Below are 12,909 nucleotides of genomic sequence, written 5' to 3' on the forward strand. Positions count from 1 at the left end.
CTAAGGATCATTGTGGATGAAGTTATTGCCCTGCGTTAGTCTGGATTGGAACCATGCGTAGCGTGCCACAAACGGTGCAGCCTCTAGTCGAGGGATGATGGCTTTCATGTAGTTCTCAATGTGCGCACGGGAGGAAGAATAGGGACAGGCGAACTCCGTCAGCCACACCTTCTTGTGGTACCGATGGTACACAGTCTCCAGGAACCTTATGTCGTTGTCAGCGTTGCAGGTGTACCTGTGGACGCCCACGTAGTCGACTTGACAGCCGCTGCAAGCTTTGAAGAAGTCATCCAGCCATTTGTAAGTTTCCTCTGTGCATAGTCCCCCAACACTGCCACATCGAGCTGGGGCCGGACTGACCAGGGACATCCCTTGGGCCGCTGTTTGGAGCTCCCGCCAGTGCGTGGCAGCAGCTTGAGGGGTCATGTGGGACTGGTCTTTGTAGTTGGGTTCGTTGAAGCCGAGCACGTTGTGGGTGGAGCTTGGGAAGTTCATCTTCTGACCCCAGTAGCCCCAGACCATGGGCAAGAACTCCCCGCGGGGCTCGCCCTGACAGCCGAGCTCGTGATGCTTGTTGTGATTCGTGCCCCAGTCATACCTGCAGCAAGAACGTGATCAGTTTACACGTGATGGTCAGTAGACAGATTACACGTGATGGTCAGTAGACAGTTTACACGTGATGGTCAATAGACAGTTTACACGTAACGTCAGTAGATAGCTATAGCTTGTTGTGGACAGTAGATAGTTTACACGTGATGGTCAGTAGACAGTTTACACGTAATGGTCAGTAGACAGTTTACACGTGATGGTCAGTAGACAGTTTAGCTGATGGTCAGTAGACAGTTCGTCACGCTCCAGTTCTAGTTTCCACACCCTGATATTCGTGATGGTCAGTAGACAGTTTACGTGATGGTCCGGTTTGCGTGATGGTCAGTAGCCAATGGTCGGTAGACAGTTTACACGTCGGTTAAAGTGTTCGCTCGTCACGCTCAGTTCTAGTTTCCCCACCCTGATATTCACCCCCCCCCACCCCGCCGGTAGCCAGTGGTTACCGGCGGTAGCCGTCACGCTAGTTCTAGTAAAGTGTTCGCACCCTGATATTCACCCTGATATTCACCCGGCCGCTGTAAAAGTGTTCGCTCGTCACGCTCAGTTCTAGTTTCCCCCACCCTGATATTCACCCCACCCTAGTTTCCCCACCCTGATATTCACCCCACCCGGCGGTAGCCTAGTGTTAAAGTGTTCGCTCGTCACGCTCAGTTCTAGTTCCCCAAAACCTGATATTCACCCCACCCGCCGGTAAAAGTGTTCGCTCGTCACGCTCAGTTCTAGTTTCCCCACCCTGATATTCACCCCACCCGGCATGGTAGGTGGTTACCCCACCCCGGCGGTAGCCTAGTGGTTAAAGTGTTCGCTCGTCACGCTCAGTTCTAGTTTCCCCTACCCTGATATTCACCCCACCCCGCCGGTAGTCTAGTGGTTAAAGTGTTCGCTCGTCACTCTCAGTTCTAGTTCCCCCAAAACCCTGATATTCACCCCACCCCGGCGGTAACCTAGTGGTTAAAGTGTTCGCTCGTCACGCTCAGTTCTAGTATCCCCCACCCTGATATTCACCCCATCCCGGCGGTAGCCTGGTGGTTAAAGTGTTCGCTCTTCACGCTCAGTTCTAATATCCCCCACCCTGATATTCACCCCACCTAAAGTGTTCGCTCGTCACGGTCAGTTCTAGTTTCCCCTACCCTGATATTCACCCCACCCCGCCGGTAGTTTAGTGGTTTAAGCGTTCGCTCGTCACGCTCAGTTCTAGTTTCCCCTACCCTGATATTCACCCCACCTCGCCGGTAGTCTAGTGGTTAAAGTGTTCGCTCGTCACGCTCAGTTCTAGTTTCCCCCACCCTGATATTCACACCACCTCGCCGGTAGTCTAGTGGTTAAAGTCGCTCTCTGCCACCTTCCCCGCACGGCTGTCGCTGCTATGTTCGTACACTTTGAAAAGCTTGGCCACAATCCAGTCCCAAATGATGAGAACAATGTTTCAAGGAATCCCAAGTTAGTCGCATGTAGCTATGTACACAAAGCAGCACTGTCACCCTTTCGTTGCATGCCGGGGTTAGGGTTAATGTTCAGTTTGGGAAATATCTTAAAGTCATTTTTTCAGTATCTGCTTTGAGATTTAATGCAGCGGGAGAAAGATAATTCTACATTCTGTATTTGCATATTTGTGATTCTTGTTATTCTTGTGATTCTTACCCCCTATTTAGAGTAGTGTTGGGAATTGGTTAAAATCTCAACATTGATGACTGGTTCATTACTACCTTTCAATCATCGAAAATAATTGGTTAGCATCATTTATGAAATTTGTTAATGCACATAAAAATAAGGAAAAAAACCATGTAGCTCTTTTGGTGTTTTTGGGCAAATTTTCATATCTTTAAAGGATGACTAGCATGTTAGGAACATAAATTTCTTGGAATCTTTAAGATAAATTCAATCATGACTTGAAACGAGCTTGTAGTGCTTACAAAATGTAACAGACAAAACTAACTATGTGAAAAATATTGTGTTCCAGGATTGTTTGTGTTCGATTATGAGAAATTATGAACGATTGCTTGGTCGTTTAGTCACTACGACCAATCCTCGATTATTTCAATTAATCGGACCACCACTAATTTAGAGATAGATATTTGGAAATATAATGTGAACAGCTGGTAATGATTACGTTAGAATGTGTTTTTAACAAATATTGTCATTAGTTGTAGGTGTTTTAGAGGATTAATTCTATAAAATAAATAAATAAAAACGAAAACAAAACCGGCAATACAATATACGAGGGCTTCCGTGAAATTAAGTACCATTGGAATCAAACAGGAGTTATCGTTCTTGTTTAAAGTAGTTCTGATGTTCATACGTCAATATGAAATCCTTCCACGAGTCGAGGTCGCTATTCGGCTTGTCCCGGAATAACACGAGATGGTCATGAATGGCCAAGGAAATTACCTCAAAGGGTATGTTTAACATGCTTAAATCCTACGCTATAATGTTAATACATCCTGGTTATAAAAATTCAGCAAACCCATGAGTACTATGCAATAATTAAAATATACTTGAAGTGTCTGGGAAAAAATTATGCAAGTCGAAATGAAAATTATTTCAAGTAACTATTTTGACCCAATTTCTTCTCTACATACACGCATACTGATTGGCTGGGGGGATATTTATCCCGGACATGGCTACGAGAGGGGTACGAGTCTTCTTTCAGGTTACGGAAAGGGACGACTGTTACGAATGAGAAGATTATTATCGGCTCTTTCTCCTTAAGTTTAACGGTGGTTTGAAAGAAACCACACAATATTACGACGTATCATCCAGCGGAGAATGAAGTAGCCAGGTTGTTAAAGCGTTCGCTCTTCAGGCCCGGGTTCGATTCCCCACATGGCTACAATGTGTGAAGCCCACTTCTGTTGTACCCCAAATCATGTTGACATCCAAAGCTGCACGTGCTTCCCTCCCTTGTTCCTACAACAGTACTCCTGTCACTTTACCCTCGTAAAATGTCACACGGAAAATCAAAACAAAATGATGGTAGTTTGTTACGAAACTTTTTTCAGAGTTGGTCGGATGTTTTTATTACATTCTGCGCTGAAATGAATGTTGATCATGAACCGATTTGGTGTGAAATTGTGATTTATCGTTATCAATTTGATCCAAGCAGAATATAGTTTTGACCCCAACTTTTTAATGGTATTTTACAAGCGCTTCAGTCACTATTTGAATGTGTTATTCCCCTTTGACTGAATTGTGGCTTTCAATAATGATCTCCTGTCTTATTTCGTTACCTTCATATGACTTTCGGTATTTAACCGCGATCAAGTCAACCTAAACGAATAAAAGCGTAAACTTGCGCGAAGTCAGCAATCTTATGCCTCTTGCCTCGTGTGCCAGCCCGAATAATCATTACAGATCACGGAAATGCGAGAGTAAAGCTTGGAACTTGCCTAAAATTCTTTCATGTGGCCTAAAGATTCGGAGTCTAACTGTATATGATGGGAAGAGGCTACTTGGCTGGCTGCAAAGACATTATCAAGATAATTTTCGCTGAGGTCTAGGACAATTCTGCCAACGATCGTTGGGTGCCTTTTTTCTAAATGAGAGAAATGCAGACGTTAGATGTCTCTACTCCTGCCATTGTTGGTTAGATTCTGACCCGTGAAGGTCCAGGTTAGAATGAACCTTCAGTAACACATGCTTGTCGTAAGAGGCGACTAACGGGATCGGGTGGTCAGGCTCGCTGGCTTGGTTGACACATGTCATCGGTTCCTAGGGCTGTGTATTGCCCCAAATTTCGTATTGCGATATATTGCGATACACTCTTCTGTATTGCGATACGTATTGCAATATATTGTGAAAGAACAGTTATTGAGATCTGTCCACTTTGTAATATTCTTTTACCTTCAAATTGAATGACAGTATATGTGAGTAACCATTGTGCATTGTATAGCTTCTTTCAAAGTGAAAAAGGAAAATCCAGAACATTCTTCTGTTATATTTTTATAATAAAACAGCAGGGATCGACACTCACTAAAGACTTTAACTGGCCCTCCAGGCTGATGGATTTTGTATGTCACTAGTCCTTTCCAAACCATTACTAGCCCTACGCTTTACTATGAAAAAAACACCTTTCAACAAGTGTTTCTTTTAATTGTAACTGCTGTCCAAAGGAAAGTTAACGCAGATAAATGTATGATTTCTCATTTCATATATATTACAAATTCAACTGAAACTAGCTTACACCATGTCCTCCATCGACCCACCCATACAATGTATATACTTTAACTTGTTTAAACAGCAAAGGATGTTGAATTTCAAATAATTCAAAGAGTCTGAGCTACTGTGCACAAAATTAATTGAAGTCACAATCATGTGACATGATCTTGAAGTGCCCATTCTAATCAAAACGATGATTTATGCACCTTTGTCTTTGAATAAAAGTATTATTAAGATTACCTATTTCATGAATGACGTTTGGTACACATTGACATAAAGAAATGATTTAACAAAACACTCACGATGGGCAAAAGTCACTCTGTATCAGGTAAAGTACACTTTCTTTAGACTGAATAGAATAATGAAAAAAAATTAAACATGAGAATAAGATAGAAGCCTACGTTTATCAAGGAAAATATCAGCTCGTGAAACATAATTGCTATGTCATACACCATTTAATTTTTTTAGGTCTAATCCAACTGTTGATGAATACCAAAGGTATGTTTGCCATATTGTTCAATAATACAACTTCAACTTTAATAAATCTATTTCCAATAGTAATACATATTTACACACTTAAAATGTCCATATAAACCACGAAGGAGACGTAAACTTCCGCTGTTTTAATCCATTTGTAAGATGCCATAATATCCTCTTACCTATTTCTTTCATATTTTCATTTTTACGTAATCAGAATATTATTATATAAAGATTAATTACATAATATATATGGTCCCCTATTTCCCGATAACCGTGGCTTTTCCAACCGGTAACATGACACAACATTGGGAAATTCCTCCGTTTTCGAAGCTCTGTATGAACAAGACTCTAGAAGATTCATTTGATGGCGGGTATTGTTCCAAAGCTCTAATCATCAATAATATCACAGTAACCTTGCCAGGAGTATTTTCGCAGTTGTAAGAAGCGATTTTATTGGATAAAGATTGGTTTCTAATGACGCTTTTTTCCCCACAGTCTGCTATAAGGTTCGTGATTGGTAAAAATCATGCTCGTAAGCCAATCATATTACAGCAATGGATACCGCCTTCATAAACGAAAACTTTTAGACAAAAGGTTTTGGTACAATAATGCTATTCTGAACGTGTTAAGCAACAAATCGCCATATATACGTAAATTATGGAACTTATTGGTCGTATCGCGACCTGTGACAAATATTCTTTATGCAAATATTTTCTCATTAAACATCGTGTCCGAGCATGAAGATCGAGGTGACGAAAGCCGAGATGTCACTTGACTTACATAACATGATCGAACGAAAAGATGGAAATAGTAACTTAGATGTAAGTTTGACAACTTTTATGAAAACTGTTGATTTTATTCATTAGTTTATTCAATTTTAATGATTTCCTCGAAACGTCCATACAGTGCTCTTTTACAATTTGTAAGTGGACCCGTTGCCAGTCTTTTGGAAAGACTTCCGCCCAATCCCCACCCACCACCCATATTACCTGAATATCCATATATATATATATTTCCTCACCATTAAAATTTAGTGGGTATACGGGCGGAAGTCTTATGTGCGGTGCTAAATGGGTTAAAATTGAACAAATAAATCTTTGGCGGTATACCGGTACGTCAAAAACGTATCGCGATACGTGATTGTTACAATGTCGTATTGCGGTTTACCGGTAATACCGTGCAGTCCTATCAGTTCCCAACTGCGCAGATCGATGCTCATGCTGTTGATCACTGGATTGTCTGGTCCAGACTCGATTATTTACAGACCGCTGCCATATAGCTGGAATATTGCTGAGTGCGGCGTAAAACTAAACTCACTCACTAGTTAGATTTTGACTGATGTTGGCGAATCCTCGAATTCATGGTTACAACACACAACAAAATCGGTTGGATATGTTTCTAAACGACGTAACTTCTCGCGGGAGATGATAAACCCTAAGTGATCCTGATCAGGAGTCAAGAACCGAACACTTCTTTTGAAATTAGGAAAGGATCCCCAGTGAGAAAGGAGCTGAGGAAATCTAGACTTGCTTCATTTAGGACTTAAGCATTGCAGAAAAGGCTATGCAGAAGGGAAATAATGTTGTTCAGGGACTGTGAGACTGATAAGCCGAAATCTTAAAATTTGTCAGGCAAAGGTCATTTTTAAGAATATTGTCAACTCTCTCACGAGATGTGGCTACTGTAGGAGCTACCTGGCGTGTGTTGATAATCTATAATCATATGAAGCATGTCAGCGTTTTTTCTTTGTGGTGGCTGAATGTCATCAATCGCCTTCGATTAATGTCGATGTCCCCTCTTACCTCCGCGGCCCACCGTCTAACTGTAACACATGTAAACATCAGCCCCTAGAGTTGTCTACATATCTGCATGGATGGCTGCTGCAGCTAGCCCTTTCATTTGGAGATGCTTGATGACAGGGCGGCAGCCAAGTCTGTCCATTCTCATCAAGGGAAAATACGTAGTCACTTTGATGCCTGCAGAGTTATACTGCCTTGTTGTATATTAGTTCGTATAAACCTGTTAGAATTGGTCTTCAGCAATTCATGCTTTTCTTATGAGGCGAATAACGGGATAGGGTGGTCAGGCTCGCTGACTTGGTTGACACATGTCATTGTATCCCAATTGATAGTCACGTTATTGATCACTAGATTATCTGGTCCCGACTCCGTTATTTACAGACCGCCGCCATATAGCTGGAATATTGCTGAGTGCGGCATAAAACAAGAAATTATTGGTTTATATGCATTCTGTATACATAGTCGCTATTTGTTCTTTGTACATGAAAACTTTTAGGAGCGTTTTCACTCAGTCAAAGTAAACTTAGGCTCAGTATTATTCGTTAAACTGCTATACTGAGTCTAACAAAACCTAGTAGAAGGTCGCGTCAGCTGACCTTTTCAATTGACCAATCAGAACACAGCTTACCAAATCGCGAAAGCTGACATTCGCACATACCTTTTGAACTTTTACCTCGAAAAAAGTTTGTACCCGTACGATTCCGAATGCCATTCAATGCTATTTTCCGTACGATCGCTTCCGATTGATGCACATGGAACACGCCACAACAGTGTGTAAACAGTCGCTGACAATAGCGTTTTTGTCAATAAACGAGGATGTCAGCTTGCGGAAATATTAGCTATGGTAACCATGGTGCCGTTGTACAAAACAACCTTAGCACTAAGACTACCTTAAGTCTATGTTAAGGTATGGGAGTTACGGCCACCTTAGCGCTAAGATCGCTTTGTACAACGGCACCCAGGTCACCAGAAAGCCCTAAGCGTATATACTGCAGGTCAAATATCTGTGTTTTAAGCGAGTTTTCATCTGTTGAAAGGATCAGTGTCAGCGACCGGGGAACCCTAAACAGTAGCCGTTGTCTGATTGGTCAAATCCGTTCGTCCGTCTCGCATTTGATTGACAGTCATAGGTCTCTCGAAGGTTAGCTGAGAAGACTTTCTACTTGGGTTTGTTAGACTCAGTATAGCAGTGTAAGGAATAATACTGAGCCTAAGTTTACTTAGACTGGTTTTCACTAGAACTATGACTTTCTACGTTTGTGTCACGAAGACTGTGTACCCACAGATATTCTGTGTTCCACTAGAATTGTGTAACTTACACATAAAATGCAGCTGACAAACAAGAAAGAAATGTGCACAATTAACAGGTCTATTTTGCAAGTATGCATAGTTACATTTATGCTATATTAAGATATTATAGAGTTCTGGAAGGTACCACCACCCTGTGAGCTATTCTGGCTCAGGGATGTGGATAATTTTCTTGCAACGTTGACTCTTGCCTTTCATCTTACATTACATCTCAAGTAACAAGGCCCACCTTGTGTGTGAGGATCATTTAACCTGCAAGGCCTATTTTGCAAGATTGATAACTGTTACTGAGAGGTGAATACTAACATAACTTTCTTTATTGCTATAATCACTGCTATTGTAATACATTTGTTATCGATTTGTACTGATTTATGAACTTTGTTAATTTTATAATACAATTGTTGATTGTATCACATTGCTTTGTTGTGTGTTGGTTTCTATTACAAATACATTAAAGTTCTCCCTAGTTTAGAAAACTATCTCCTCCTGCCGGCTTATGTACATATACCAATTTTAAAATACAGAACCTGTAACCATAACCTACCTGTTGAAGTTGGCATAGCATTGATCGTGAAAACAGAACCAGTAATCTCTGTAAATCACCTGCTGTAGCAGATGAATTTCATTATTTATTTAAATGCCTAGGTTTTATTGAACAAAGAAAGAAATACATCCCATTAAATACTTATCTTTCCCTAATCTAATGACTTATAAAAAACTATTTTTGAAGCAAAATCTTGCACAGTCACAAAATTTAGCAATGGGTCAACTTAGTTGATAAAAGTGTGAAAAAGACTAAATGAGTTTATTGTAAACTGTAACTACTAGTATGTTGTATTTATATTGTAAAACTATAATTGTACTTTCTGCCGTCTTGCCTTTATGTATATGTATTGTAAGGGTTTTATCAAGGTTCTCTTGTACCACCAAGAGTGTTTTTTTTTAGAATAAAAGTGTTTGAGTTTGAGTTTGACACCCAGTTCTTTTACAGACTGATTCCAGGTTAACGTTGTAGTGTCAGCTTTGGAATCAGAATCTTGCGCTTATAGCTCAGGTCACACACGGAGACTCCCGAGAGTTTCCAGGACTTCATTCCTGCCCCACAACTACACATATGTGATACATGTTGCCTCACCTTAGGCAAGTAAGTTTGTTCAAGATTGCCTCTGTCCACCCAGCAGTGAATGGGTACCCGGTGGGATAAGTCTTATGACTATAAATGTTCTATTGTCTCACAGGCAGCTTGGATTAAACGGGTAATAATGTCCATTGGACAGGTCTGCTCCATATATGTGGCCTTATTATAACTCCTACACACTATTACTGTTGACATTAGACAAAAATACATTCATGACAACTGACTATTGTTACAATGCAATGTTATGAACTTTATCTGGATCTAAATTGAAGCAATGTAATACAATTACAACATATTAAGGGACCGTTTATAATTTATGGTTAGGGGGTCAGGGTGTGTGATGGTGAAGCATGTACAAAATACGTGACCTCCCCTGCATGTCATGTACAAAATCAATGACCCTCCCCCTTCCCATAATTTCTAAGCATAATTTTATGTACAAAATTGCTGACACCTCCCCTAGTATGTGTGTTCAAAATTGCTGACAGCTCCCCAGAACAAAAACCCCCAAAAATAAAATAAAATAAAATAAAATAAATAAAAAAATAAATTAATAAATCAAATCAAATCCAAAAAATCAAAAAAATCATCATCACCCACCCAAGCAATAAATTATGAACGGTCCCTAACAATATAATACAGTGCCATATAACATACTGTTATTATATGTCTCACATGTATTGTGTCCTTCACTTGTATTTTGTGTTTAGGTGCTTCCGTTCTTGCGTTAAAGGTCGATGTAGTCTTCCAAAGAAATGTCAAATTTAAGTTTGAGCTCTAAACTTCTGTTTTGTGGATTCCAATAATTGCGGTGGTGAGATATCCCCACACCGGCGCCCAGAATGGAGACAAGGCTGTAATTTATGGCTTCGTCGGTTGAAAAGTGTAATAGACTGGTTTATGCTAGGGTTGAAAATTAATTTTCAAAGTCTTCCAATTGAAGCTGATAAATGAATATTTTGCCTTCAGAAAGACGTTTTTCTACACCACGATCGTCTTGTAATTGCTCTCAGCCTTAAAGGATAGACAGCGATAGAGTGAAAAGAGTAATGAGTTAAAGAAGAAATGTAATTCTAGTTCGCCACAAGTACGCTGAATTTCACATTACCCTAACATCCCTCCCTAAACCCCAAAATCCTTTCACATCCCCTCCTTCACCCCCGAACATCCTTTAACATCCCCTCCTTCACCCCGAACATCTTTTAACATCCCCTCCTTCACCCCCCTTCAAACATCCTTTAACATCCCTCCTTCACCCCCTAAACATCCTTTAACATCCCCCTCCTTCACCCCAGACATCCTTTAACATCCCTCCTTCACTCCCACGAACATCCTTTAACATCCCTCCTTCACCCCTGAACATCCTTTAACATCCCTCCTTCACCCCCAAACATCCTTTCAACATCCCATCCCTCCTTCACCCCAGAACATCCTTTTTACATCCCCCTCCTTCACCCCCCAACATCCTTCCTTCACCCCCGAACATCCTTAACATCCCCTCCTTCACCCCCAGACATCCTTTAACATCCCCCTCCTTCATCCCCCTCTCCTTTCATCCCCAGACATCCTTTAACATCCCTCCTTCACCCCCTGACATCCTTTAACATCCTCCTTCACCCCAAACATCCTTTAACATCCCTCTCCTTCACCCCCAACATCCTTTAACATCCCTCCTTCACCCCAACATCCTTCTTTAACATCCCTCCTTCACCCCCAACATCCTTTTTGTCCCTCCTTCACCCCAACATCCTTTAACATCCCTCCTCCTCACCCCCCAGACATCCTTTAACATCCCCCTCCTTCACCCCAAACATCCTTTAACATCCCTCCTTCACCCCCCAACATCCTTTAACATCCCTCCTTCACCCCGAACATCCTTTTCAACATCCCTCCTTCACCCCAAACATCCTCATTCAACATCCCTCCTCCTCACCCCCTTTAACATCCGCCTTGCACCCACGAACATCCTTTAACATCCCTCCTTCACCCCAAACATCCTTTTTCGGTCACATCCCTCCTTCACCCCATCCTTTAACATCCCCTCCTTCACCCCCCACATCCTTTAACATCCCTCCTTCACCCCCATCCTTTAACATCCCTCCTTTCACCCCCCTTTAACATCCCTCCCCTCCTTCACCCCGAACATCCTTTTAACATCCCTCCTTCACCCCCTTCACTTCAACATCCTTTAACATCCCTCCTTCACCCCAAAACATCCTTTAACATCCCCTCCTTCACCCCCGAACATCCTTTAACATCCCTCCTTCACCCCCAAACATCCTTTAACATCCCCTCCTTCACCCCCAAACATCCTTTAACATCCCTCCTTCACCTCCAAACATCTTTTAACATCCCTCCTTCACCCCCGAACATCCTTTAACATCCCTCCTTCACCCCCTGAACACATCCTTTAACATCCCTCCTTCACCCCGAACATCCTTTAACATCCCTCCTTCACCCAGAACATCCTTTAACATCCCTCCTTCACCCCAAACATCCTCCTTAACATCCCTCCTTCACCCCAAACATCCTTTAACATCCCTCCTTCACCCCCAACATCCTTTAACATCCCCTCCTTCACCCCCAAACATCCTTTAACATCGGCCCATTTCTGGTGTTCCCCGCCGTGATATTGCTGGAATATTGCTAAAAGCGGCGTAAAACCAAACTCAGTCAGTCAGTCAGTCCTTTAACATCCCCTCGCACACCCCCAAACATCCTTTAACATCCCTCCTTCATCCCCCAGAACATCCTTTAACATCCCCTCCTTCATCCCTCCCTCACCCCCAGAACATCCTTTAACACCCGCTCCCTCACCCCCAGACATCCTATAACATCCGCTCCCTCACCCACGAACATCCCTCCTTCACCCCCGAACATCCTTTAACATCCCTCCTTCTCCCTGAACATCGCCTCCCTCATCCCCGAACATCTTTTTAACATCCCCTCCTTCATCCCCGACCGTCCTTTAACATCCCCTCCTTCAGCCCCGAACATCCTCTCCCTCGCCCCCGAACATCCTCTCCCTCACCCCCGAACATTCTTTAACATCCCCTTCTTCATCCCCGAACAAACTTTGCTGAAGAACTAGCAACGTGGACCCACAGTTGATTGACAAGCTGCGACATTTGATTGACATATTTCTGAAAGAAAAGTTACTTTGCGTGTCAGCACAGAGGCGCTGACCGAAACATGTAAAATACATTTCCTAGGTTACGTTCACTCACAGGATACTAATTAGTCTTGTCTTTCGTGAACTACCATCGATATAAATAGACATCTCTGAATAATATTGAATTGCCAGAAAACATTATCGATCCCATGTTACAGCAAAGATGGCGAGAATCTATGAGAATAAAAACTAAAGTCTCAAAAATGACGTCTTGCTTTCTATGTCATTGTAATTATAGGGTACATATA

The 12,909-nt window shown here is 42.0% G+C and overlaps 1 protein-coding gene across 1 annotated transcript; it reads right to left on the minus strand.

Annotated features, from left to right (window-relative positions):
* On the minus strand, positions 1-12,316 carry LOC124278198 (alkali-sensitive linkage protein 1-like). The gene is made up of 2 exons (XM_046713928.1): positions 12,198-12,316; positions 1-598 (listed from the first exon to the last, which is right to left on the minus strand). Exons 1-2 carry the CDS (start codon positions 12,314-12,316, stop codon positions 1-3), a joined length of 717 nt encoding a protein of 238 aa, XP_046569884.1.
* Positions 12,317-12,909: the final 593 nt, after the last annotated feature.

Source organism: Haliotis rubra, unplaced genomic scaffold (assembly GCF_003918875.1).
Source record: "Haliotis rubra isolate DU_JTF1 unplaced genomic scaffold, ASM391887v1 Scf233, whole genome shotgun sequence".
NCBI classification, from domain to species: Eukaryota; Metazoa; Mollusca; class Gastropoda; order Lepetellida; family Haliotidae; genus Haliotis; species Haliotis rubra.